Source organism: Acinonyx jubatus, chromosome A2 (genome assembly GCF_027475565.1).
Source record: "Acinonyx jubatus isolate Ajub_Pintada_27869175 chromosome A2, VMU_Ajub_asm_v1.0, whole genome shotgun sequence".
In the NCBI taxonomy this organism is placed as follows: domain Eukaryota; kingdom Metazoa; phylum Chordata; class Mammalia; order Carnivora; family Felidae; genus Acinonyx; species Acinonyx jubatus.
In genome coordinates, this window is record NC_069383.1 from 64,050,219 (window position 1) to 64,074,135 (window position 23,917).

General features: G+C 33.9%; 1 protein-coding gene across 5 annotated transcripts in view; it reads right to left on the reverse strand.

The window, feature by feature from the left end:
- The window catches only part of PHF14 (PHD finger protein 14), a 207,371-nt gene that overhangs the window by 128,021 nt on the left and 55,433 nt on the right, over positions 1-23,917 (reverse strand). For all 5 annotated transcript variants that reach the window (XR_008296827.1, XM_027071968.2, XM_015081217.3 and 2 more), the window contains 2 exons: positions 22,103-22,234; positions 8,094-8,262 (listed from right to left, as the gene is read on the reverse strand). Coding sequence is in view for 4 of the 5 variants with exons in the window: in XM_027071968.2 (XP_026927769.2) it covers positions 8,094-8,262; positions 22,103-22,234 (301 nt within the window). In the remaining variant the exon portion in view is untranslated. The remainder of the gene's footprint in view (positions 1-8,093; positions 8,263-22,102; positions 22,235-23,917) is intronic.

Here is a 23,917-nt window from a genome sequence, read left to right on the forward strand (position 1 = left end):
AGTAAATCACAAGTAATGGGTAAATAAAAAAATGCTTTTCAACGCTTCTCATTCTGATTTTCTAAAACCAGATCATTCTTCTTTTACTTATTAATACTTTAATAGTTCCATGTTACTTGAACTATGCCCAGATTACTTTTCCGTATGACTCACTGATCACCCTTTCCTTTTTTTGACAGATACACCAAAAGAAATGTCAGAAAATCAAAGTTCAAAATATGTACCCTTGTAATAAAGGCAAATTCAAGGCATGTGAATTAGACTGGGGGAGGGTAATGTTGGGAGGAAAATCAAAGGAGACTTTATAATTTTGAATTTCTTTTAACAAAAAGTATTAACATATTACTTTCACAGCTAAAATTCAATTTAAAAATAATTCTAACATTCAGAGTAAATGTTTAAAAATAATGATACCCTAACAATATAAGATAACATGAAAATATCAGAGAAAATGTCTATGTTTGTATACAAGTATTTTCTGAAAATGTAATATGATTTCACTCTTACACTTAAAAATAGCTCTTTTAACCCATTATTTTTAAACACCAAATCTCTAGTGCTATCATTTTTTTCAAGTAACTTTTCTGGATAATCTTTTAACATCTTTGGATAGAAAAATAAATTAGGAAAGTAACAGTAACACTGGGACTACATACATCTATATATATATATATATATATATATATGTGTATATATATATATATATATATATACACACATATATATATATGTTTTAAGTTTATTTATTTATTTTGAGAGAAAGAGAGTACAAGTAGGGGAGGGACAGACAGAGAAAATCCCAAGCAGGCTCTGCACCAGCAGCACAGAGTCCGATGCTGGGCTCAAACTCATGAACCATGAGATCATGACCTGAGCTGAAACCAAGAGGCGGAGACTTAACTGAATGAGCCACCTAGGTGCCCCAAAAAGCATCTGTATCTTATTGGATCTACTGTCTCAAAATATGCTGTATTCGTTCATATTTCTATAAATCTTTATTAAGGAAATCAGAGTAGAATAAAATGAAAAATGACTTTCCTCAGGATCTAAATAATAAAAATATATTAAGCCTTGCCAAAGTGGTCTATTACCCATTGCACTCTCTGGCTATGATAAATGGAAACTTCCTGTCAGCAGTAAAGAGTGGATGCCATTCTTCTAATAGCAGCCTTGTTCAGCACAAAGCAGGCAGTGGAGCACAAAAATTGAGTCCATGGGCCCATCTCTCTTAACACTGATCAACCAAATGAACAAATCCAAAAGATATCTGCTGCTTAATCAAAAAAGCTAAGATGCAATAAACCAAATGTTTTAGGTGGATTTGGAGTATTAGGCAAAAAGACCATTGTGTACTTCTCTATCTTCACTGCCAATATCAAAGTATATACTTTTTTTCTACAGCAAGTTTCATAGTATTTACAATTTAGAGGGAAACAAGCATACCAACACAGAAGAGCAAAATAAACATATACTGGCAGCCAATATATACACATGCTGCCAGTGTACTTAGAGATTTGCTGCTTCTAATTTTTTCTTTTTTTTAATATCAATTTCCTCAAGGTAGAATAACCTTCAAACAGTTTATTAACTTCTATACTATTGCACTGTGATTAAGAACAGTGATGCCAATGCTCATATAAGCTTGGGGGGGGGGTGGAATTCACACTCAGCTCAAAGTGCGAAGAAGTGTTGAATCTCATATTTTTTTAGTTAACTTATTCTTGAGAGATAGAGCATGTGTGCATGTGAGCAAGAGCAGGGGAGGAGCAGAGGGAGAGAGAGAAAATCCTGCACTGATAGTGCATAAGCTGACAGGGGGCTCAAACTCAGGAACCATGAGTTCATCACCTGAGACAAAATCAAGAGTTGGATGCTTAACTGACACTCCGGTGCCCCCGAATCTCATATCTAATGTGAATAAGCTCAGGTACACAAATTAGTAATTGGATATATGCCTGCCTTAGAGCACCATATTTCCAATGACACTACCAAAAGCCAAATGTTTGACGACTCCATTTGTACCTCAACTAAACCTCTAAATCTCTTCTACAAACCTTAAAAGAAAAAACACAGGTTCTTAATTCAAACTATCTGAGTTCAAGTCTTATTCTGCTTACTATCTATAAGATCACAGGTAGGTTACTCAAGCTTTCTGTGTCTCAGTTTTATTTTGAGTGAAATAGGTGTTATAATAGTCAAATATGAACTTATTTTTTATAAGAGGGAGTAGGCTGGAGAATTAGTACAGTGTCTGCATATGAGGCATACTCAATAAATGTTAGGTTTTACTACTAAACAATCTTAGATAAAGGTAAACTAATCCCTCATGTCCTCTTCTGATTTACTGTCCTTTGCAAAAAGTAATGAAGTAAAATATCCAATGGTCAAATAGTAGGAAGAAATAAAAAATAATAAGCTGGTTGGGTTTACTGGCATTATGGCTAAACAGAAGTTAATAGTAGCAACATACAAGAATTTGCTCAAATACGCCAACATGTTCCCTTCTTTCCTTCTTTTGCTCCTTTACTACCATAAGAATGTTACTTTATATGTAAAGATATAAAGTATACAAAGTGAGAAAGTAATAGCAGAGGTAAGAAAAGTTGTTCATCAAAACAGGACTTCAATCTATGGCAGCCATGATCCTGTATGCATATATGTCTATGTATATACATACACACACACATATATATATACATATATACACATAGATACATATGTGTTTGTTTGTTTGTTTTAATTTGAGACAGAAAGAGCATGAGAGGAGGGAGAGACAGATATTTAGGCAGGCTCCATGCTCAGTGCAGAGGCTGACATGGGGCTCAATCCCACCACTCTGCAATCATGACCTGAGCTAAAATCAAGAGTTGGACGCTTAACCGACCAAGCCACCCAGGCGCCCCTCATTTTATACTTTTGATGGTTCTTGGACAACTCTACAGAGACAGTCCTTCAAAAAAAATAAAAAATTAAAGTGCTGTATGCCTAATTATAAAGACTGAATTTTTAAAAATAAAATTACTCTAACCGAATATTAATTCACATATCCCACAAAAAAGACTTTTGAAACTAGAAAATACACTTTTACTAGCATGAAATAATCCAAACTATTTTTCTAAAAATTATGCTAGCACTATAACCCAAGGGAACATATGCTTAACAGAAATGGTAGAAAGTTGTAGAACAAATCAAAGTTGTAAAACAAATGATCATTTTAATAGTTTTATTAAGTGATACATTATTTTGAAATGAGAAATTAAGGCCTAGGATATATGTCATGAATTCCCTATGTCACAAAGGTAAATCTTCCTCAAAATTTTGATAGAGTAATATGACTACTGTGAAATGAAGTACACTTTGATCAATAATGGCAGGAAAAATTAAAACTAACAAAAGAAAATTTTTTTTAATTTTTTTAATATTTATTTATTTTTGAGAGAGAGAGAGAGAGACAGAGAAAAGCACAAGCAGGGCAGGGTCAGAGAGAAAGGGAGAGACAGAATCCAAAGCAGGCTCCAGGCTCCGAGCTGTCAGCAAAGAGCCTGATGCGGGTCTCCAATTCATGAATCACTAATCACAACCTGAGCAGAAGTCAGACACTTAACTGACTGAACCACTCAGGCATCCCCTCAATAGACTTTGTTACTGAGAATCTTATGCGTATTATATCTAGTTTTACAGATGGGGCAGCAAAGGCCCAGGTATTTTAATCAAAATCACACAATCTAGTTAATAGGATGAGGAAGGAGGGAGAAGAAAATGAACATAAATTGATGTTACTATGTCCCAGACATCATGATCGGTACTTTATGTAAATTATCTAATTTAATTTTCAAAGCAACTGTAATAGGCTGAATACTGGTCTCCACAATATCCATATCCTAATCGGAACTTGTAAATGATACTTGATAACAAAAAGAGACTTTGTATATGTAATTTAGCCAAGGATTTTGAGATGAATTCAGGTGGGCCTGAATCACAGAGGTTCTTATAAGAGGGAAATAGAACATCAGAGAGGAAGCATATGTGAGTTTGGAAATGAGGTAAAAGTGGAGAAGAGGCTTGAGCCAAGGAATATAGGTGGCCTCTAGAAGCTAGAAAAGACAAGGAAATGGATAATCCCTAACAACCTCTAAAAGACCAGTCCTGTCAACACCTTGACTTTAGCCTAATAAAACTGACTGGAGACTTCTGGCCTCTAGAACTGTAAGATAATAAATCTGTGTTATTTTAAGCCACCAAAATCATGGTAATTGTTATAGCACCTATAGGAAATTCATACAGCAGCTCAGCTGGGGAACTCAGGTAAGGGTTAGGTAATTTGTTCAATATCACAATACCTCTGTAATAGGAAGTTCAATGTGGGGCACCTGGGTGGCTAATAAGTGTAGTAATACATGTACCAAAATAAAAAGTATAAGTAGAAAAATACTAGGAACAAGAATTGAAAATTAAAAGGAGAGATAAATCAGTTATTTACTGTGAAAGATACTTGGTTATACATACAAATGAGGTGGCAGTTAGATACCTAGATTCCCATAATTAACAGTGTGCTAAGAAAAGAAAGTAAGCTGCCTCATTTTTAACCATACCATCTAATTAAAATGTTAATATATCTCTGAAACAGAACTGATAAGATAAAAAGTTAAAGTAACAATAGGAACTCAGCCTAAATGGTAAGATCAAAATCAAGATGACTGAATCACTCTCCTCTGCATCTCTCATTCTTACATTTCTCGATCAGGTACTTGACCAATAGAATAGCCTCATCAAAGATTTTCTGAATTGCTGTATGGATTAATCAGGGGGGAAGGAAGGGAAGAAAAAAGTAAGAGTAATAATGATAAACATTATCCAGATAGTTATTTTCTAACTTCAGTCTGCATAAGAATAAAACCTAAAAAGTCTGCTTAAACCAACCCTAATTCTAAGTTATTAGTTCTTGGATGAGTCCAAAACCTACATTCCAACAAACACCCCACAGATGACCTTTATGCAAGTAGTTCGTGGCCTCTAGAACATCATTTCCAAAGCTGGTACCACTCAGCACTATATGATACAATAAAAAATGGTCTTGAAAAAAGTGCTCTTTGATAAAATAGGTTAGGAAAAAGTTAAAGTAATCATTATTCTAAACAGTAGTGTTTCTCAGACCTTGAGTATACATCTGAATTCCCCCAAGAAAGAAAGTAATCATACTGTATTTCCTAAAATTACTGGCCATAGAATCCTTTCTTGTGTTTTACCTACACACATCTACAAGAAGACTAAGACTTTTACACAAGAAAACAAGAGACAAATAATACAGTAAAAGGAATTGGAATAAATTAGAAAATTCAAAAGCTTCCTTATAATTCCAGGCTATAAGAACAAACAAGTAAACTAAAAGAAAATATGATCCTCTTTTATCTGAAATAATACTAAACTATGGACACATAAATATCACTATAATATGTACAAAATTTCCGTCTCTGGTTAAAGATGATAACACTTGTCCTAAAGATTTCTTTAAACAGTAAAGAAAACAATGTTTCATAAAAGGATAATCTTTGCAAACACAGACACATGCTTTACTCGAATATCTTAATAGCCACATTGAAGTTATTGGCATTGAAGTTACAGAAAATGTATTAGAAATGAGCAGGCTTAGGGCGCCTGGGTGGCTCTGTCGGTTAAGTATCTGACTTCGGCTCAGGTCATGATCTCACAGTTTGTGGGTTTGGGCCCTGTGTCGGGCTCTGTGCTGACAGCTCAGAGCCTGGATCCTGCTTCAGATTCTGTGTCTCCCTCTCTCTCTACCTCTGCCCCACTCGTGCTCTCTCTCTTTAAAAAAAATAAACATTAAAAAAATTTTAAGAAAGAAAGAAAGAAAGAAAGAAAGAAAGAAAGAAAGAAAGAGAAAGGAAGAAGGAAGGAAGAAGTGAGCAGGCTTGAAGGAAAATTCTCTCTAGTTCATTTGTAAACAAAATGTATTTGTGAGGCCAAAAAAAATTGTTTTAAACTAATGGGAATTATAAATAAAACAATTTCAAGTTGATTAACAGCATTGAAACACAACTATTTAAATTATCTGGGAGACAATTTCCACATCTGTTTCCTCAATTTCAAATAAGCTCATAACACAAACTGAATGAAATACTCGAAGTAACTTCTCTTATGATTAGATTAAATGTGTTATTACAGATTAAAGAAAATTTTTGAGAAAGCTGTTACTTTAAGGAAAAAAGAAAAAACTCTCTACAACTAAACAGGTAACAAAACAAAGGATGACAACTAACCCTAAAAATAGCTACATCTTGGGATGCCTGGGTGGCTCAGTCTGTTAAGCATCCGACTCTTCACCTCAGCTCAGGTCTTGATCTCAGGGTCGTGAGCTCAAGCCTAACCACTGGACTCTGTGCTGGGCATAAAGCCTACTTAAAAAAAAAAAAACCTACATCTCCTTCAGGAGGAGGCAGATTTTTCAAAAGTGTCTGCCTTGGTTCAGAGTCAGAAAGTAAAAAATGTCTCCCCAGGAATTCATAACTGCAAGCCAGCCTTCACTGTATTGGGGCAGAAATTGACACTATTTATATAATGGAAAAAGACACACACACCAAACTTATTTAAAATGGTCTTAGGTTAGGGGTGCATGGGTGGCTCAGTCGGTTAAGCAGCTGACTCTTGATTTTGGCTCAGGTCATGATCTCAGAGTTCATGAGATTGAGCCCCATGATGGGCTCTGCACTGACAGCATGGAGCATACTTGGGATTTTCTCTCTCCTATCTCTCTGCCCCTCTCCCCACTAACTCTCTTTCTCTCTCTTAAAATACATAATAAACAAACATTTAAAAATAAATAAAATAATAAAATGGTCTTAGGTTAGTACACCTCACCAGCACCTGGTAATAACAAATATAAATACTTTCTGGAAGAAATTCTTTGAACTCTAACCTCAAAAATTTTGTGATGAGAAATAGACTAACAACCTCATAGAAAAATCGGAGAAGACTTGCATTTACATTTCCTAATAGATAAAATACATAGATACTCAAAGTCATTAGTATTGAGACAAATACAAAATAAAACGATATACTATTTTACATGTATTGCATTGGAAAGCATTAAAATATTACACAAAATAAGTTTAGGGAACAATAGTAAGATTATTCATCGCTATGAATATAAACTGGTTTAAAACACAGTGGAATTAACTAGCAAAACTGAAGACGCACATATCCGATAACTAAGCAAATGAACGCCTTGGTATATATCCTAACTCCTTGTTACCATGCTGCAAGAGACATTTACAAAAATATTCAAAACAGAGTTTTTTACAAAAGAAAAAAGATAGAAACAAAACTGCCAATCTAAAGAACAAAACATATGATCTATTGTTTTAATAAAAAATACTACACATTAGTAAAAATAAATAAACTGTAACTACACAGATCAGTATTTATGAATCTCATCAACAAAATTTGGTTAGGGGTACCTGGGAGGCTCAGTTGGTTGAACATCTGACTCTTGATTTCTGCTTGGGTCATGAGCTCATGGTTCGTTAGTTCAAGCCCCTCATTGGGCTCTGTGCTGACAGCACAGAGCCTGCTTCAGATTGTTTCTCCCCCTCTCTCTCTGCCTCTCCCCTGCTCAAGCTCTCTCTCTCAAAATAATAAATTTAAAAACAAACAAAAAAAAAAACTGGTCAAATTAACAAATACCAAAAGGAAAAGCCTGATTCCATTCATACAAAATTTAAAAACTGCAAAACTATGTATTATTTACAAATACACACATTTGGAAAGTCATTACTAAAAAAAAAAAGAAAAGAATGAGAAATACAAAGTTGAGGAAGGAGGTGATCTCTGTGCTAGCCAGGTAAGAATGAAATTACCAAGGGATTCACAGGGGACATCAGGCTTTGTTACTGTTTATTTTTGAAGCAGGTCAGTGGATACAGTGGGTATTCATTATTATTATGTTTTAAGTTGAATATATAAAGCATAAATTCTCAGTTATGTATGGTATATTTCATAATGTAAAACAACAAACTGGCCTCAGAATTTTGCCCTCAGAAGTTTGTGATGATTATGATAAACAGGGAAAAAATTACCGTATTTCTTATTGGAATCTTCTTGGGTTCTGGGGGCATGTCCTGTGGAACAAATTTCACTGGTTCCTTAATCTGCCTCCTTGATCGTTTGGTACCATCTGGTAAGGTTTCCATGGCCATGTCTGCTTCCATGTCACTGCTCCCTGCCTGGTCACATTCTGAACACTGCCTATATAAAGAAAAAAATGTAAGTTCATACGTTTATTTTTATCTTCTAGTGTTAGCTATGGTTTCTATTAATACAAAATTCAGGTAGATGTGAAGAATATATGAAACTATATACAAGTATGTGTGACCACAGGGTATACAAAGACTACATACAGAGAGGTACACACACTCCTATAAGAACATCAATAGTAAATGTATAAAGCAATTCCATGTACTCTGTAAGTATCATAAGAACACATGAAATAATGCTACATGTTTAAGTAAACCCATGTAAGAGATTTCAGCACCAGTGGCACAGTCCAAAGCAACAGAAATGTGTCTCTCCACCTAGAAAAAAACTGCACTGGCAGATTTTGTTTAATACAATTATTTTAGAACTATGGATTCTACTGAAGGCTTGTAAATTCCAGGGAAAGGCTAGCACAGGTAAATCACCATCAATTTCTGTTAATTTCATTTCTCAGCAGTCAAAACTACCCAACCTCCAACCAAGCCACATGGCAGGCAGTTGTGCACATATTCCTGCAGTGGCTTACATAGTCAGTAAGAACCAGGACAGCCAAAACAAACCATGTCCTCCAAATTTTGGGAATCCATACTCTGATTGGGAATTACTGCTTCTGATCACAGAAGTACAAAGAGGTAGGTGTGTGGTAAGGACCCTCCCTAAAGAATTTAGTGGAGGGTTCTCAGAACAAAGGAAGGCAATGTGACCCAAGCAACTCCTATACAGGTATGTATAGCTCTGACATGACTCTGTAACTTGAAATGTGTCCAATCAGACTATATGTGTCACCACATATGGGAGACAAAGAAGTAGAAGTTGCATAAAAGGCTATACCCTGCTGCACTTGGGACTCAGCCTTTTTGGGATCTTAACCCGCTGAGCCCGGGTGGCACAAATAAAGCTGCTTCCTAGAAAGAGGAACCTCAGAGTTCCATTTCTCTGTGTAAGACCCCTGTTATATGTGACCCCCCCCACTTGGCCTGAAGTGACTTCCAGTACTTAAAAGACCATTGTCATTTATTTCCACCTTCATTTTTCTCTTTGTCCTCTTTTGGGAGCCAGACATTAAAGATATAGACATTCAAAACATAAGTGCTTATACAAGAAAAATTAGAAAGTGGCCACCCTTGCCCAGGGAAAGGCTTAGAAAACATATGAGAAGACTGCAAGTTTATACCCCAGTCTGATCCTTAGCAGAGAGATAGCACACTATAATAAAAAACAACAAACAAACAAAACCAGTAATAAAACAGCGAATGCTGGGAATGGAGAAAATCTCATTTCTGAAGTTATTACATTATTAAACTCAAATGTCCAGTTTTTGACAAAAACCCCACAAGAAATAGGAAAAGGAAAGTATGGTCAATTAAAAGAGAAAAAAAAATTTAACAGAAACTGTCCCAGAAAACCTGATGGCAGATCTACAAGACAAAGAATTATTCTTTAAATGTTCAATGAACTAATAGAGATTGTGGGAAAAGACAAGAAACAATTTATGAACAAAATGGAAATATCAATAAAGAGACAGAAAGCCTAAAAATAAATGAAAAAGAAATTCTGTAAATGAAAAGTATAATAACTGAAATGGAAAATTTACTAAAAGGATTACAAGGGTAGATTTCCAGGGGCACATAGATGGCACAGATAGTTAAGAGTCTGACTTTTGATTCCAGCTCAGGTCGTGAGAATGAGACCTGCATTGGGCTCCTTATGGACAGCACAGAGCCTGCTTGGGATTCTCTCTCCCTCTCTCTCTGCCCCTCCCCTATTTACATGTTCTCTCTCTCGAAATAAATAAACTTTACTTAAAAAAAAAAAAAAAGGCAGATTTCCAACTACACAACCTATCCTCACACCTAAAGGAGCTAGAAAACAGCAAATAAAGCCTAAAGTCAGCAGAAGCGAGATAATAAAGATTAGAGCAGAAATAAAACATATAAAAACAAACAAACAAAACAGTAGAAAAGATCAACAAAACCAAAAGCTGGTTCTCTGAAAGAGTTAACAAAATTGATAAACCCCTACCCAGACTTATCAAAAAGAGAAAGGACTCAAATAGATAAAATCACAAATGAAAGAGGAGAGATCACAACCAACACCAAAGAAATACAAATGATCATAAGAGAATACCATGAAAAATTACATTTTAACAAAATAGGCAATCTGGAAGAAATGGAAAAATTCCTAGAAATTCACAAACTACCAAAACTAAAGCAGAAAGAAATTTGAATAGGCCCATAACCAGCAAAGAAATTGAATCAGTAATCAAAAATCTCCCAACAAACAAGAGTCCTATGCCAGATGGCTTCCCAGAGAAATTCTACCAAATATTTTTTTTTTATTGTTTATTTATTTTTGACACAGAGAGAGACAGAGCATGAGCAGGGGAGGGGCAGAGAGAGACAGACACACAGAATCTGAAGCAGGTTCCAGGCTCTGAGCTGTCAGCACAGAGCCCGATGCGGGGCTCAAACTCACAGACTGTGAGATCATGATCTGAGCCGAAGTCGGATGCTCAACCAACTGAGCCACCCAGGCGCCCCTCTACCAAACATTTAAAGCATGGTTAATACCTATTCGTCTCAAACTGTTCTAAAAAATAGAAATAGAAGGGTAACTTCCAAACTCATTCTATGAAGCCAGCATTACTTTGATTCCCAAACTGGACAAAGACCCTGCTAAAAAGAATTACAGGCCAATATCCCTGATGAATATGAATGTATTAGCAAATCAAAATCAACAGTACATGAAAAGAATTATTCACCATGATCAAGTGGGATTTATTCCTGGGTTGCTGGGGTGGTTCAATATCCACAAATTAATCACTGTGATACACCACATTAATAAAAGGAAGGATGAAAACTATAAGATCCTGTCAATAGATGCAGAAAAAGCATCTGACAAAATAAAGCATCCATTCTTAATAAAAACGTCCATAAAGTTTGGATAAATGGAACATACCTCAACACAATAAAAGCCATATACAAAAGACCCATAGCTAATATCATCCTCAATGGGGAAAAACTGAGAACCTTTCTCCTACAGTCAGAAATAAGACACAGATGTCCACTCTCACCATTACTATTTAACATAGTATTGGAAGTCTTAGCCTCAGCAATCAGACAACAAAAAGAAAATGTATCCAAATCAGCAAGAAAGAAGTCAAACTTCACTCTTCACAGACAATGTGACACTCGATGGAGAAAACCCAAAAGATTCTACCAAAACATTGCTATAACCAACACATGAATTCAGCAACATCTCAGGATATAAAATCAATGTGCAGATATCTGTTGCATTTCTGTATGCCAATAATGATGCAGCAGAAAAAAAAAAAATCAAGGAATCGATCCCATTTGCAATTGCACCAGACACAATAAGATACCTAGGAATAAATTAACGAGGTAAAAGATCTATACTCTGAAAATTATAGAACAATTTTAAAATAAATTGAAGAGGACACAAAGAAATGGAAAAGCATTCCATGTTCATGAACTAGAAGAAAAAGCATTGTTAAAATGTCTACACTACCCAAAGTAATCTACACATTTAATGCAATTCCTATCAAACTACCACCAGCATTTTTCACAGAGCTAGAGCAAACAATCTTAAAATCTGTATGAAACCAAAAAAGACCCCAAAGAGTCAAAGCAATCCTGAAAAAGAAAATTAAAACTGGAGGCATCACGAATCCAGATTTCAAGCTGTATTGCAAAGCTATTGCGAAGACAGTATAGTACTAGCACAAAAACAGACACAGATCAATGGAACAGAACAGAAAACCGAGAAATGGACCCACAACTACATGGTCAACTAATCTTTGACAAAGCAGGAAAGAATATGCAATGGAAAAAGAGACAGTCTCTACAACAAATGGTGTTGGGAAAACTGGACCATTTTCTTACACCATACACAAAAATAAATTCAAAATGCATGAAAGACCTAAATGTGAGATAGGAAACCACCAAAATCCTAGAGAAGAACACCAGCAGAAACCTCTTCAGCCTCAGCTGTAGCAACTTCTTACTAGACATGTCACCAAAGGCAAGCGAAACATAAGCAAAAACTATTGGGACCTTATCAAGATAAAAAGCTTCTGCACAGTGAAGGAAACAATCAGCAAAACTAAAAGGCAACTGACGGAATGGGAGAAGATACTTGCAAATGTCATATCAGGTAAAGGGTTAGGATCCAAAATCTGTAAATAACTGACCAAACTCAACACCCAAAAAACAAATAATCCAGTGAAGAAATGGATAGAAGACATGCATAGTCATTTTTCCAAAGAAGACATCCAGATGGCTAACAGACACTTGAAAAGATGCTCAACATCACTCATCATCAGGGAAATACAAATCAAAACCACAGTGTGATATCACCTTACACCTGTAAGAATGGTTAAAATTAACAACACAATAAACAACAGGTGGTGGTGAGGATGCAGAGAAAGGGGAACCCTCTTGCACTGCTGGCGGGAATACAAACTGGTGCAGCCACCAGTGTGGGATACAAAAATACAGATTCGAAGGGGTACATGCACCTGAATGTTTATAGCAGCATTTATCAACAATTGCCAAACTATGCAGAGAGCCCAAATATCTATCAATTGATGAATGGATAAAGATGTGGTATGTGTGTATACACACAAACATATATGGAATATATACACATATAAGGGAATATTATATATGTGTGTATACACACACACACACACACATATATATATACAATGAAATATTAGCCATCAAAAAGAATGAAATCTTGCCATTTGCAATGACATGAAGCTAGAATATATTATGCTCAGTGAAATAAGTCACCCAGGGAAAGACAAATACCATATGATTTCACTTAGGTGTGGAATTTGAGAAACAAAACAGATGAACATATTGGAAGGGGTGGGGGAGAGAAGAGATGGAAACAAACCACAAGAGACTCTTGATAGATAACAAACTGGGTTGACAGAAGGTGGTGAGTGGGAGATAGGCTAGATGGGTGATGGATACTAAGTCAGGAACTTGTGATGAGCACTGGGTGTTGTATGTAAATGATGACTCACTGAATTCTACTCCTGAAACCAATATGGCACTGTATGTTAGTTAACTAAAATTTAAATTTTTAAAAAATGGAAAAAAATAAAATAAAAATGAAAAAAAATGGACAGACTTGAGCAGCAAACTTGAAAGAAAGAACAATGGAAATTACAAAGTCTGAGGAACAAAAAGGAAAAAAAAACTTGAAGAAAAGCAAACAGATCTTAAGAGGCATGTGGGACATCAACAAATGGACCAACATCTGCACTGTGGAAGGCTCAGAAGGAGAAAAAGGACAGGGAGAATATCTGAATAATGACTGAAAATTTCCCAAAGTTTGATGAAAGATGTTAATATAAACATCCAAGAAGCTCAGCAAATACCAAGGAAGATAAACTCAAAGAATCCCACACCAAGACATATTATAATCAGTATTTCCAAAGAAAAAGACCCAAGGAAAATCTTCAAAGTATAAAGACAGAAATTCAGAATCATCACATATAAAGGAACCTCAGTAAGATTATAAGCAGATCTCTCATCAGAAATTTTGGAGGCCAGAAGGCAGTGGATTAATATACTCAAAATGCTAAAAGAAAAAAGAAAAAAAAAAACCCTGTCAACCAAGAATCCTATGTCCAGCAAAACTGTCCTTCAAAAGAGTGAGAGAAATTAAGACAGTCCTAGACAAACGAAAGCTGGGGGAGTTTGATATTATCAGACCTGTCCTGCAAGAAATGCTCAAGAGAGCCCTGCAGGGTAAAAAGAAAAAGAAAAAAGAAAACAAAAAAGGACACTAGACAGCAACTCAGAGCTATTATGGAAAAATAAAGATCTCAATAAAGGTTAATGCATGATCAATTATAAAAGCTGGTATTATAACAATGGTTTGTAATTTCACTTTTTACATAATGTAAGAGATGAATACATTAAAAAAATTAATACCCTAAAAGCTAACATTATACCTGTTTTTGAAGTCCACATGCATGTTAAAGAAGGATTTAAATTAGATATGCAAATATACACAAATGACCAACAAGCACAGGAAAAGGAGCTAAACATTACTAATCATTACGGAAATGAAAATCAAAACTATAATGAGACACCACCTCACATCCAATAGGATGGCTATTATCAAAACAGAAATAGTAAGTGCTGGCAAGGATATAGAGAAATTGGAACACTTATACACTACTGATGGTACTGCTGCTGATGGTATATCTGCTTTGGAAAGCAGTATGGTGGTTCCTCAAAAAATTAAAAATAGAATTACCATATAATCCACTCTCAAAGAGACATCTGTACACCCATGTTCATAGAAGCATTATTCACAATAGCTGTAGGAGTAACCCTAGTAACTACTGATAAATGGATAAGGAAAATGTGGTACAGATATCATGGACTACCATTCAGCTTTAACAACGAAGAGCATTCTGCAATATGCTACAGTATCGATGAACTTGAAGACCTTACGCTAACTGAAATAAGCTAATCACAATGAAAAATACTGTATGATTTCCACTTACATGAGGTACTTATGACAGTAGTTAAAATCACAGAAACTGAAAGTAGAATGGTGTTTGCCAGGGGCTGGAGGTGAGGGAGGAATAGGGAGCTACTGTTTAATATGTAGACTTTTAATTTTTACACTTAGAAATGATTAAGATGGTTTCATGTTATATGTATTTTGCTACAATAAAATATTTGAAAAAACATTAGTTACACTAAAATATAATTAACCCTGAAACTTCAGTCTATATCAGTGCTGTTCAGTAGAACTTTATATGATGTTAGAATTCTCTATAACTGCACTATCCAGTACAATAGCCACTAGACATACATAGCTACTGGGTACTTGTATGTGGCTAATGTGACTGAGGATCTGATTTTTTTAATTTTAAGTGTAATCAATTTAAATTCAAGTTGTTACATGTGGCTAGTGGCTAACATTTGGACACTTGGACAGCAAGTCTACAAAATGTTGAAAATCTTGATATTCTCCATTATAAAAACCCATTTAAAAACATATAAGAAGCTGTTAAAAGTAAAATAGTTTTCAAATATTTTCTTCAAATTTAAAAGAATGATCAGGAAGTATTTCTTTCAAAGTCTAATATATAGTTATCTTTATAAATATGGTTATAAGATAAAATTATGTTTGATATTTAGTTTATGTATCAGTACTCTTAGTTTATATCAATATCCTCAGTTTACACCAATACCTCTGAATGCATCTTAGATTTCTCTTACCAAGTATTTTCGAAGATTTCTTGCCATGTGAAGTCAAAATTCACACCTTTTGCTCATTAATAAAGTAAACATTACCAAACTAATATTTATTTTTTATAAGTAACAGCTTTAAACTTTGAACTCCAGTAACAGTTAAATGCAATATACCATGTGTTATGAAGACATATACATTAATTGTCAAAATACAAATTTATATTGAAGGCATTGATTTTAGTATCTAAAAGTTCCCATTCATTTAACCAAAATTGTCAAGCAACATTTTAACACTAAAAAAGTTGAGCAATAAGGAAAAAACAAGGAAATAATTTATCATGTGTTACTTAAAAATTTTTATGTCTATTCCAAGCACTTTATTCCTTGAATTCACAGATTACCACCAAAATTAAAATACAAATAAAATGTAATACACTAAATTGTTCCTGTTTTGTCCCTCTTGAAAGATTAAAAGATCAAAGACTGGTATGAGAACTAAACACCTAAACATATCTCCTAACTGAAATAATTAATATATTTTGAAATAATCTATTGGCAGTCCTAAATTGTGAAAACCCCACAAACGTTAAATACCATTAGTAAGTAGTAACAAATACAACAAACATTAAAACAGAAATGCCTGTAGAAAGATATCAAGTTATATCACAGAAAAGGGCCAGTTCCTTGTATTTACAGATTATAACCTTAAGTGATCATTTCTACCAGTTGATGTGAAATGTAGTCAAATTTTCTCAGACAGTTCCAATTCATTTTTAATATACATGAATTTCTGGGGTATAGAAACAAGTCCCTTTTTTAGGACAAATCATTGTTGTTGTTTTTTTAATTGAGTTTTTTTTCCCTTTTGTTTCTCATTTTGTAACTATAACCCTTGTCAGAACATTCTCTAACTTCTCATGGTCATTTCTCATCCTCACCAAAAGTAATACATTTAAGTAACAAAAAAACTTGCATTAGAGCCTTCTGACAGTGGTACCATTATTCCCTGAACTCCATAAAACATTGAACAACACAGAAAATCAAAACAAAATGTAACCACCAATGAAGAAATTTATCTATTTCTTTTCAAAACAACTGACACGATAGTTACAGTACAGAGTCACAAAGATGGACACACTACTTGAAATTTTTCCAACAATGTATTAAATACTAAAGTCTCATTTATGTATCCTTTAAGATATGAAAAAGCATATTTGCCACACTAATCAGTACAAAAGGTCCTAAGAAATAATAATCTAGGATAAAGCCATGGCCTGTCCAATTCAATGTTATTAAGTATTATTTGGGGGTAAAGTCATAATTATCTTTCATAATGTCAAAACACATACCTGGTTTCTTGTAATAACCCACTAAGCTGCTATCCTATATATTTAATCCTCTGTACTTTTACTTAATATATTCTACCAAGGGTTAGAGAATCCTGTAATTTATAATTCCCATGCAAAATATTAAAAATAATCTTAGGTAATCAAATATTGAATTAATTAAAAAGGAATTTTAAAGTAATAAAAGTTCATGTCAGGAATTTATAGAAAAGAACAACCTTCATACAGAAATGAAATGCCAAGAGATTTTCTCATTTGCTGTATCTTCTTCATCTCCTACACCATACATTGCAACTTATGTTCAGAAGGGGGGTTAAAAATTTTTAACTACCAAAGAAAAAATATTTCATTCATTAACGCTAAGACAAGGAAGAAGACTAATTCAATTTATAGAAAAACTTATTTGCATACATCAGAGAAAAAAGGATTTTATGAGTCCTTAAATGTAATAAATGCAATGATACTTTAATCCTCAAATATTATACATAATTCATGTTTTGCCTTTTTTTTTTTTTTTTTTTTTTTTGCCTTTACAACTTACTTCCTTCAGTCTTCAAAGATTCCATACCACAACTTGTTTCTTCCCTCATCTCTAAGGCTTTTCCCATATTTTCTCCTCTTTTTAGAGGAAAATTTTCACTGGTGCCTAAACCACAATGAGCTATCACTTCAACTCTGTTAGCACAACTGTCATCAAAAAGATAAGAAATAATAAGTGTGGAAAAAAGGGGACGCTCAGACACTGTTAGCAGGGAAGTATACTGGTGCGGACACTACGAAAAATAGTATGGAGGTTCTTCAAAAAATTAAAATTAGAATGCCTATATGATCCAGCAAATCCACTTCTCAGTATACAGCCAAGGGAAAATCACTACCTTGAAAAATATCTATATTCCAATGTTCATGTATCATTATTTATAATAGCAAAAATATGGAAACACCCTGTGTCTATTGATGAATGAATGGATTAAATAAACTGTGGGAGATATATATATATATATATATATATAATGGAATATTATTCAGCCATAAAAAAGAAGAAAATCCTAGCCATTCGCAACAGCATGTATGGACCTTGAGGGAATTATGCTAAATAAGTCAAAAACAAATACTGTATGATCTCACTTACATATGGAGTATTTTTTTAAACTCCATATTTATGAGTTTTTAAACTCATAAATAAAGAATACAGATTGGTGGTTGCCAGAGGCCAGGAGGTGGGTGCTAAAGGGGTAAAGGTGGTCAAAAGGTATAAAATCCCAATTAAAACATAAATAAGTCCTGGAGATATAACATACAACATGATGACTAGAGTTATTAATACTGTATTGTGTATTTTAAAGTTACCAAGAGAGTAGATCTTAAAAGTCCTTATCATAAAGACAAAAAAAAAAAGTCACTATGTATAGGAATGGATGCTAACTAAACTTACTGTGGTAATCATTTCACAATATGCACACCTAAAACTAATCCAATATTTTATGTCAATTATCTCTCAATAAAAAAGGAAAAGAGTTAATGGAAGAAAGGGAGGATAAATTATTAAAAATAGGGAAGACACCTTCCGTAAATTCTTCACGGAAGAGTTTGTGCTATAGATTTTCTTTTATCTTAAGAGAATAAACAAAAGTATATCCAAAGAATAAAAGGATATAATAAATATTACTCAATTATCTAATTGTCAAATAATACCCTTCAGAATATTCTTTTTTATTTTGAGAGAGAGAGAGTGAATGAGGGTGGGGGCAGGGGAGGAGCAGAGAGGGAGGGGAAGAGAGGGAGAGGGAGGAAGGGAGGGAGAGAGAGAGAGACAGAGAGAGAATCCCAAGCAGGTTCTCCACTGCCAGCATGGAGCCCAACACAGGCCTCAAACTCAGAAACCATGAGACCATGACCTGAGCTTAAACTAAGAGACAAACACTTAACCAATTGCTACCGAGGCGCCCCCAGAATATTCTTTAATTAGAAAAAGCAAGACAAATTCTGATCAGGTGGGTGGTGGAAACATAGATTACTCTAAAATTAAAAGAATTACTTATTATTTGAGCTATTCTACTAAATCAAACCCTTACTAATGTATACAGTATTATGCTTGTCTGAGAAGAATGTAAGGCAGTATACAAGATCATATATTTAAAAAGAAACATACCAAGATAACATAAACTCAAAGCAAGACAAAATAGATTTCTAACACTAGAAGTAAATCCAAACAGTATACTTTCACTAGTCTATCACCTGCCAAATTCCCCATCCACCATGCACTCTTCATCTGATTTGTCCACTCCTAATCCAACCTTAGAAGTTCCTGGGTTTCTCTCCTCTCCTGCTCCTGGACAGCTGAGCATCACTGGAGAAAAAGCAATTAACCAAACTTACTAAACTAATTCACTGAACATTCCTGTTCAGTATATACTATATATATATACAAACACATACACATATACACATATATATATACATACATACATATATATGTATGTGTATATATATATATATACATACATACATATATATATGCATATGTGTGTATATATATGTATGTATGTATATATATATATATACACACATACATATATATATGTATGTATGTATATATATATATATGGCCTCAGCAGGTCGTTTATCTATTTTTTTTTCCCACAGTAACTGTTGGAAACTATCTCCTGTCTTAAGTTCCCATCATCACCCCAGGTCCTTTACCTCTCCACAGACTACTTCTATTTCAATGAAAAGTCAGAGCCTGTCTAATGTGAACTTATTCAACTTCCCTACTCTCCACCAATAATTACTTCTGCATCTTTATCCATTTCTTCTTTCCTGTTACATGTCTTAAATCAGTCCAGCATAACCAATCAACTATTGTGGTGTGGGCCAAACAGAAAGCATCTAGATCTCAAACTAGTATCTTCCAAAAGCAGTGCTGATACTGGGAGGAGAGAAAAGCTAAGACAGCAGGTGCTTAGTCTATCATGCCGAACACAGTATTTGAGAAGGGAAGATTGCATAGTAATTCTAGCTAGCAGTGAACATAAAGGGGCATACCAGAAAGGGAGTTACCAAGTGCACACAGCATAAAGACAGCAAAAGCAGTGATTGGTGACATTCAGAAATGTATACAAGTAGGCTTTGTAGAAATTTAAGCCAGTAACAGGCCCAGTCATGAGATAAAGGTCCAGGAACCCTTTCCCTAAGAGGAAAGGACCTTTCTAGAACCTCTTTTCCTAAGAAAAAGACTGAGAAGAACTAAACAGAAACAAAGCAGGGGTTAGGATTAGTGATGTGTTAGTAAATATCTAACACCTAGCTCTCTATGGAAAAAAAGTGGTAATTTGTAGCATTTGCCAATTTCTGCAGTACAAATACTGCTAACCATAGCCAATTTCCAAATACCAACAAGGCATCAGAGAATGCAGAATGCGGAAAAGATGCATAGTAGCACACCATTACAGTTTTTCTACCATACATATACAATAGACTTAGGTAAAGAGCATAGGTAATAATAAAATATTTAGGAAGTGAAACTGTTTTAATGTTTATTATCTTTCATATAACTTCAAAAATAAACTGTAAATGTTAAAAAGAAAAAAGTGCCTCTCACATTTGAGATACACTAAAGAAAAATATAATTCTATAAAATTTACTCCAAAACTAATACACTCAATTAATTGCTAAGCAAAACTAAGTTGATTACAGAGGCCAAAGGAAATCTGATAACTGGAAACTAGAAGATATTGAAGACTTCACTTTGTTCCAATATTAGCTTCTACTTTTACTTTAAAACACTGCAACCAATGCATAGGACCCTAAGTAGTTTTAGGTCTTTGGGGAAGAACTTTCACTAAAACATCCGAGGGCAACCAATGCATTTTCATCTGAAGTTCTTCCAGAAACTTACACACTGGAAACCAGAACTCTGCAAGCAGAGCAATATTAGAAAAGTTCATAATCTCATTTAAGTAGAGAGCTGCATCTCTCCATATCAAAGCACCCTGGCCCTGGAGACTACCAAACTGGCTTCCAATTTATAAACACCCACCTAGGATGCTTATTACCACTGCTGGCATTCTAATAAGCTACAGCATTTTCTTAGTAAACTCTGGTTTCAAAAGCACATATCGAAAAGTATATACATAAACTCTACTATACTCGAAAAGGGCAGACTAGTAGGACTCTCTCAAGACAAACTGATAAAAGAACACTATGAAAAAGCAATCCTGTGAAAATGGTGAAACAATAGAAGCTTCCTAATAAACAGAGATTGCTTTATGAGATGAAACAATGAAGTCAAAAAACATGCTTAATGTGTTTCACAAACACATGACTTTTTATATAGATTATCATTTAAGAACCTGGAGTTTACTCTTTTCTAAAAGTAGAAAGGTAATTTGTCTAAACAGAATACTGATGTTTATTCCAAAGTTTTCCATGTCCTATATTTTTCCTATATAGAATCGGCCTATTAAAATTTGAGCATATCTCTCTCCCTTGAACTAGAATTAAGGAAAGGATACAATTCATCATACATAAGCTTTTATAAAACATCTGTAGTTATGCAATATACCTAAGTTAATAAAAAAAAAAAAAAACAACCTTAGAAACGTATGTCAAGTGTTTCTAGATTTGCAAAGAATGGTTAAACTTAAACAGAATTAGCATAAATGACATATACCACAAGTAAAGCCTTGGGTGAAACTAATTAAAAATATTAAATTACAAATAAAAGCATGAATATGGAGGCAAGTTCCTGATAAATTCATTCAATTTCAAAACAAAAAGCATTAGAGAAATTCTTATAATAAAGAGAATTAAAACACCTGAGACAGAATTTATGCCTTAACTATTAGGTAAGATATCACAACAGCCTCAATTAACTTAAAATGCATTTCTCAAAAAAACTATTACAGATTTATTCATATAATATTATAATAAATATTTGTGTCTTAAGTGTTCTCATCACAAAATAGAAAATGGGAACTAATGTGAAGTGACAGATATGTCAATTCGTCTGATGCTGGTGATTATTTTACAATGTGTAAGTATATCAAATCATTAAGTTGTATATCTTAAATATAATTTTTAATTGTCATTCATACTTCAACAAAGTTGGAAAAATATTAAAATATCAATTAAAAATGTGCTAAAAACTTCATTATGAAATAGGATGTAACACTTCATCTTATACTATTGAAACAGAGAGCAAACCAGTTCTACCATTAAAATCTCCTTCATTTTACTTACCAGTAACTGTTTTTGGTCTTCCTTGGCATCCTTGTAAGAGGGGGATCCAGACACCCAAGGTGGTAATGGAGTTTACAGGTATCACACAATAAAAGAAGATGCTGATCATGGTTCTTCTTACAAATTCCACAACTTTGAATAAAGGCAGCAAATAAATGATTAGAATAATAATTATTTTAGTGAAACAGCTATTTACAGCACATTTTTTTAAATTTTAAAATTTCACCTTGGATTAATGTTTCTTCTGTTAAATTAAGTGTTTTTTTTCTTCAAACGTGCCTCTTTGTAACATCAATAATTATTAGTTCTAAATATTTGAGACTATAGAAAAATAGCTGGATCTAGTATAATTATTATTCTGGAGTCGAACTTTTCAGAGAGAGGCATATATAAGACAGTATTCTCAGGATGCCTGGCTGGCTCAGTTGGTTAAGTGTCTGACTCTTGATTTCAACTCTGGTCATGATCTCACAGTTTGTGAGATCAAGCCCTGAATCGGGCTCTGGGATGACAGCACAGAGCCTGCTTGGGATTCACTCTCTCCCTCTCTCTGCCCTTCCCCTGCTTGCTCTAAGTAAATAAAAAAAAACTTTAAAAAAAAAAAAAAAAAGAAGATAGTATTCTCAACATCACAGCTACCTCAATTTAGTTATCACTTAAAACATTTACTATTAGCTCAACTTTTCTCTAGAAACATAACTATTAAAAAAATTTTACAATTTTCTACTTCTCTCAAACTACAGAAGTTAATGTACAAACAAAATTGTTTATTTTAACATTAATTATAAGCCTTTCAATGAATCTTCAACATGTAAATAAGCTACATTTCTAAATAAGTCTCTTCAAAATCAGACTTTGAGTCTTAAAAGTACACCAATTGATATTTTTGTGAGGAATGGGGAGTTCTGCATTTTGTTACTGTTATTTGGATTTTTGTTACTTTTCAAGGAATCCAACTTTTCTTGTGCAAAATGTCAACTTAACTACTCCTGAGAGCACAGGCACCATGACTGGAATATCTCTGTTTTTTTACATTGGGAACATAAAGTGTGAAGAAAAAGTTGTTAAGAATCTCTAACAGCTACCCATCCATGTAAGAAATAAAAATGATTTTTGAAGTTTTAAATTATCCTACAGAAAAAGGGTCACATACACGCAACAACGACAACCAGTACTTGGTTCTCAATGCTACTCAAGTGAAAAAGGAAAATCATTTACAATACATTCTGAAACAAAAATGAACTGTACTGACAAGTGAGAAGCACTCTGATATGCATGGTGGTTCCAAACGAACCAATTTTGTTTGGAAAAGCTAGACTGAGCCAAGAAGTCTTGGCTATGCAAAATTACGATAGAGACAAAAAAGTAAATAACAAAAGCACTTCTAGAAATAAAATTATTACAACTGAGCATATAAAAAAATATAGACAGATTCAAATCTAGAACTTATCTTCATTATCCACCACTGTACAAAGGCAGTAATTCAGATTGTATATGATACCCATCACTACCTAAAAACACATGCAAAGCTCTAAAACTCATTAAAGTAAAATAAAATATAAATGCCCATTAAATAATAGATTATTTTAATTATTTAAGAAAATGATCATCTACATTATTTAAAGTCACTTTCCAATTCCCCCAAGACAATGGATTGTTCATTTCCATGCAACTTTTGGACATATATCTCCACTTATTTAAAGGATACAAGTCATTAATCTTATCATTAAAAGAGAAGCAAAAATCTCTTCTCTCATTCAACCTAAACCATCTTGGATAAAGGTACTGATAAAATGAATTTCAAATGCATTTAAC